The sequence below is a fragment of the Solanum pennellii genome, chromosome 7, assembly GCF_001406875.1.
Source record: "Solanum pennellii chromosome 7, SPENNV200".
In the NCBI taxonomy this organism is placed as follows: domain Eukaryota; kingdom Viridiplantae; phylum Streptophyta; class Magnoliopsida; order Solanales; family Solanaceae; genus Solanum; species Solanum pennellii.
Window position 1 is genome coordinate 76551873 of NC_028643.1, and position 6000 is coordinate 76557872.

Sequence of the window (6000 nt, forward strand, 5' to 3'; positions counted from 1 at the left end):
AGCAATTTTATTTAAAATATATTTTTTAAATGATATTCATGTGCAATACACATGTCGAAAAATTAATCCAATAAAATATTAATAGTTTTTCATATATTTAAACAACACTAAGATATAAGATTAAGCGGTTTTGAAGTTTAACAAAAAAAAAATCTACACCACATGTAATAATAAGCGATTTATTTATTATAACATATATTTTCTAAATTGCTAATCACGTATAATGAACGGGTCGAAAATTAGTCCAATAAAATATTGATATCTCTATTTTATATAAATTGTATATTATAGCAAACTAATAACCTAAAATAAATGGAGTAGCTAGGGTTTGATTTAATTGTGCTCCATAGCAAACGTTAGCTAAAGTTTGCCAGGCGTCTCTCTCCCAAAAATCTCGCTCGCCACTCTCCATTCTCGCTCGCCTCTCTCGCTTTATACACAGAAGTGTATAAATTCTGTTTCTGTTTTGTATAAAGCGAGAGAAAATTGTATATACACATGCAAAAATATATATCTTCGTGTTATACACTTAATTATACAATTTACAAACATTTTACTTCAAATATTGCAGAGAAAAAGGCCAACGAATTATACAATTGCGAATTATCCAATTGCAGTGAAATACAATTTTCTCTAGCTTTATACAACAGAAGGGTATATATTGTGTTTCTGTTTTTGTATAAAGCGAGAGAAAAACATATATCTTCTTGCTATACACTTATAATCATGCAATATACATACATTTTAATTCGATTCAACTGTATGCAAAGCAAATTTTATAAAAATATTGCAGCGAAATAGGCAGCGAATTATACAATTGTGCATTATACAATCGCAGTGAAATAGGATAGCGAATTATACAATTGCAGCGAAATAGGCCAGCGAATTATACAACTTAGGCCAGCGAATTATACAATTGTATATATATAGCGAATTATACAGTTTTATGTTTGCCATGGAGCGCAATTATGCAAACTTTGCTATAGCATACAAATATGAATTTTTTGTTTGCTATATGTTAAAGTTGCCCTTTAAACAACCACTAAAAGATAGAATTAAGCGATTTTAAAATTTAACGAAATAAAATCTATACTACACATAATAATAAACAATTTTATTTATTATAATATTCTTAATTAGTAATCACGTGCAATATACCTTTTTATAAAGTACTCCAATAATATATTAATAGCTTTTTTTTTAATCCTTTTAAACAGTACAAAAGAAGAATTAGGTGACTTTCAATTAACAAAATAAAATCTGCTCCATATATTATAAGTCGGTTTTCTGCTTCCTTTGTTTATGAATTTGACACTTGCTTCAATGGGCTAAATTCTAAATCCTTAAACCCCCTCAATAAACCTTTGTTCTTTTCATCTTTTTTATAGAAAGGGTTTCAGTTTTAGGGAATTGGAGCTGAGCTGCAGTTTGTGTGAAGTGATAAATGGGGAGATTATTTTTGGTGGATCTTGAAGGTAAAACTTACAATTGCAAATTCTGCAAAACCCAACTTGGTCTGGCTGATGATCTTGTTTCAAAGGTACAATTTTCCCCCTTTGTTTTATTTTTTATTTTTTGGTTCTTTTTTGTGGTTAAATTACTAGATTTAGCTATGGAATTCTGATTTTTCATTGACATATGGTTATATATCACTGTTGGGTACAAGTAAAAATCTCAGCTTTTATAGTTTTTTTTGGTTTTGTTTTTGAAATGAGCTTTTATAACTAGTGAATGACTAATTTTTATGTGGTTTAGTACAATTGTAACATGTTTCTGGTTAATTCGTAAGTTCCAAATGTTCTTCCAAGTTTTGTGAGGATTGAGATTCATCATGAATCTGAATTAACCATTTGGAAAATGGGTGATTCAAGTCAAGGATGGAAGAGTGAAGATTTTGTTCGACTCTAAAAAAAATTGTTCTTGATATGAGTAAAAAATGAGTGACTACTTCATGGGAGAAAGAAGTGACGTGCGAAGAAGTTTGGAAGCTCTCAAGCATGTTGGATCATGTCGATTTTATGTATATACAGCGATGTTTGAACAAAATAGTTTATAGTTTAGCTAGATTTTCTATTTGTTTGTTGAAGGAGATCGCTTGGGAGAAGTTTTTCCCAAGCTGGTTCGTACGTGATGCTAAGGTACATTTGAATCCTATAGTTGTTGATGCAATAATACGAAGTCAGTGCCGGTGAAAAAATTTCATGAATCTGACAAGTTTTATGTTGGATGCTAAGCATACATTGACCCTCCTCTTCTCTTTCTATATATACCGAGTCTCGGGGGAGCCTTGTGGCTGCCATGGCACCCCCTCGGCCCTTGATTGATCTCCCGCCCCCCTGGTTAAAAGCAGAGGCGAGTCCGGGATTTGAAGATAGGGGAGCACCATGAAGAGTGGCTCAAGGGTAAGGCTAGGAGTGACTAAAGAGTAAGGTTAGCGGAGCACCCTGCTGAGGCCTCCAAAATTTTGAGGCCCCAATAAATTTTAATGGTGAATTTTATTATTTTATTTCATTTTAAGCAATATTGAACATTATAATTAAAAAATAAAAAAATTTGAAAGAAGTACAATTCACTATTTGTCAAGAATATCCGGTTGACAAGGGCCTTGTTGAATATAATATCTTCTCACTTCATCTCGTATTCTTGGGCTATAATTTACAATGGATATTCTTTTTCCTAGATCCAATTTAAGTGATTGCAAATCAAATTCATCTATAAAACGCGAAGAATTGTCTCTAAAACTAGAACTTAGTTAAGAAGAACTATGTTACGTCAAAAATCTATCCATTTCAAATCACAGGAATCAACAATGAGAGTAGGACTTTAATTCTGTAAGCGTAGATTTTCTAGAAAACCTAGATTTAAAGTAAAATAATTGCTTACCTTCAGCAGGATTCGATCCCGCGCTCTTGCGCTTCATAGAGGCGCGTTCGACCAGTGCACCTACAACAACTTTTGGTTGTTAGGGTGCACAATTATATATATTATCGTTTAATCAACTGTCTATACATACATATTCGATTTTTAAAAAGGTTACCGGGTGCACGTGCACCGTCACGGGTGCATGTGGGTCCGCCCCTGGTTAAAAGCATTTCCCTTTTTCACTCATAAGTAAAATATATGCATAATAATTGTCTAGCACCAATAGGTGACATAAGTTGGAATTCTCGAAGCAAGTAAAATTAATTGAAACTTTAATTGGAACTTAAGAAATTCCTTTTATCTCATTGTGTTTGAACTGTTAGTTTACATGCTTTGTTGTGGTTTATTGCATGAGAAAATTGTGTTTCGTCATTGCTGCATAAATTGCAATTCAGTTTGCAATGTTTAACTGTACTGACGAAATCTCCTTTATGTTATCTTGTTCAGGCTTTTCATTGCCGCAGGGGAAAAGCATACCTGTTCAATAATGTGTGAGTAGCCTCTAATTATTCTTAACATCAGATGGATAGTATACGTTGCTATTTCATGAATCAGTACTTCTGCTTTACAAGTGATTTGATTTGTCAGTAAACCTGCATCCATTCATGAGTGACAACTGGTGCTTTCTTTTAAGGGCTTATACGTTACTATATCTGTTGTCGGGAGAATGTGTTGTTTAATAAGTTTGGCGCATCATTCGGATGCAGTGGATAGGTGTTTCTTTTAATTGGTAAAGTGTCATGTTACCACTGATAACCTGTTGCGTCTATTTTCAGTGAGTTTTAGGTAATACCCTCATTTTTATTCAACAGAATGTCATTTGAGATCAAGTATCTTGAAATGTATGATATTCCCTGTTTGGACTTTTTTTTTTTGAAATGGTAGATTTTTTATTAATAATAGTACCAAGATGGTACAAAAGTACAAGCCACCAAAAAGACAAGTAGCAACCATTCTTTGTTCTTATTATTATTCCTTTAAATTACTGGGGTGGGAGGTTATAGATATAAATGGCTCTTGCAAAGAAATGCACTTGAGGCATATAGGAACTTCTCACATTTAATTTGATTCAAAATGCTTTGTCATGCTTTCTATAGTATTTTGCCATAATTTCTTTACTTCCATTATTCTTTTTCAATCTGCTTTGATATGTATTTTCCTTGAGCTGAGAGTCGATAGGAAACAACCTCTCTACTTCCCAAGGTAGGCGTATTGTTGGGTACACTCTACCCTTCCCAAACCCCTCTTTGGGATTACACTGGCTATGTAGTTGTTGTTAGTTGCAAGTTCCAATGGCTCGCTCATCATCAGCATCAGCTAGTTATTTTGTGCATACCTATTTGACTTAGGCCACATTTGAATATAGGGTTTGCTCAGTTGTCCAAGGTATGTACTGTACATACATACGTATGTATGCTTGCATTCTCTTCTTGCCCATCTACTTTCAAGACTTCGGTTTCCCTGGATAAGACTGGTTATCCAGATGTAATGTTGTCATTAGCAACTATAGTTCATGTTTTTATAGTTTCATTAATGAGATATCAACCTAGCAAGTCAAAAATGGAAGATAATGCTGCATGCTGATGGAATCTGTACTTTTATTGTAGATTCAGTTTTCTGAGGACTGAGCGGTTGTAGTTGGTAGAAGACCACTTAACCTTTTTAAAGACATTTCTATGTTTGAAGCTTATTTTCTGACAGGAAGCTAAACTGAATCGTCTTACAGTGGAAGTTGGTTATTTAATTCGGTGTTGAACAGATTAGTTTATGTCATGTTTGGGAAGTGATGATCTCTTACCAGGGGCACAATTTATTTTGAGAACTTCAAATTTTCAAATTTCAAATAAAAAAAACTGGTTCAGTGGTCTTCTTTACTTGGCTTTCTTGATTTTGCAAGAGATGTTTGTTGTTAGCTCCATTTTCTGTTCTTTTATCCTTTCCCGGCCTGATCAGACTATGTTTCTTTTCCAATTCATATGATGGAATTTTTCACCTTTCTTTCTTTGTGTTATGCAGGGTAAATATAACTTTTGGACAGAGCGAGGAGAGGACGATGCTTTCTGGAACGCACACTGTGAACGATATATTTTGTTGTTGCTGTGGGCAGATTCTTGGCTGGAAATATGTAATCCCTTTTATTCCTTCTTCTTTGTCCATAGGCATCAACTCGTAGAGCCAAAACATACAACCATGGCAACACACACAAAAAGTCCCTTCTATTATCTTTTGAGGGATATGAGTCGGTGTATATAAGCTAAACTCACACGGTATATGTAACACGTAGTTCTATGAACGACTAATATTTGTGTCTCGTTTACACAGGAGAGAGCCCATGAGAAAAGCCAGAAGTACAAAGAAGGGAAATTTGTCCTTGAAAGGTTCATTACTCTCTCCCCCACTTTATATTTTTATAGTAAAAAAAAAATTATGTTAATTCGCATTAACACTTCATCGTAAAAAACAATATGCTCGTTTGAAGTGTTCCTAACATAACATTTTTATGTTGTTGATAATGCGCGTGGAACAGAGGCAGGATCATTGATGGAGAAGTTGATTCCGAATTCTACATTGATACTCGAGCAAGCACAAGTGATGGTGAAGATACAATGTAAACAGTGGGAGCTTAGTGCATCGATTTGCAGATCACTTGTATCTTGTAGACTTAGCAAAAGAAAAGTTGTATCTTATCTGGAGTTCTCCTCAAGTTTGTGGATATAGAAACTAAGTTTCAGCAGAAGTGTTTTCTAATCAATAAAGTAAATGTTTTAGTGATCTTACATGTTTTTTGTGCTTCCTTCATTGTATATTAGTCTGCTCAGCATGGTTTGTTATGCTTCCTTTATTATTTGTTATATTAATTTAGGAATGTGCTCGCTTACGCTTTAAGAAAAATTTATATATATAAACTCAATTGAATGATCAGATGGAATTTGATCCCTATTTGAGAACAAGTATATTTGATTTTCCTTTTTGAGATACCACACTCGCCACACTAAACTCAATCAAGTGATTGGCTAAAATTTGATCCCTATTTGATTTTATATATATATATATATATATATATATAAAAAAAAAAAA

General features: G+C 33.5%; 1 protein-coding gene across 1 annotated transcript; it reads left to right on the plus strand.

Annotated features, from left to right (window-relative positions):
* The first annotated feature begins 1237 nt into the window (after positions 1–1237).
* LOC107025490 (protein yippee-like At5g53940) lies at positions 1238–5699 on the plus strand. The gene is made up of 5 exons (XM_015226282.2): positions 1238–1540; positions 3370–3413; positions 4939–5047; positions 5245–5300; positions 5450–5699. Exons 1-5 carry the CDS (start codon positions 1445–1447, stop codon positions 5532–5534), a joined length of 390 nt encoding a protein of 129 aa, XP_015081768.1. The 5' UTR covers positions 1238–1444; the 3' UTR covers positions 5535–5699.
* The last annotated feature ends 301 nt before the right edge of the window (positions 5700–6000 follow it).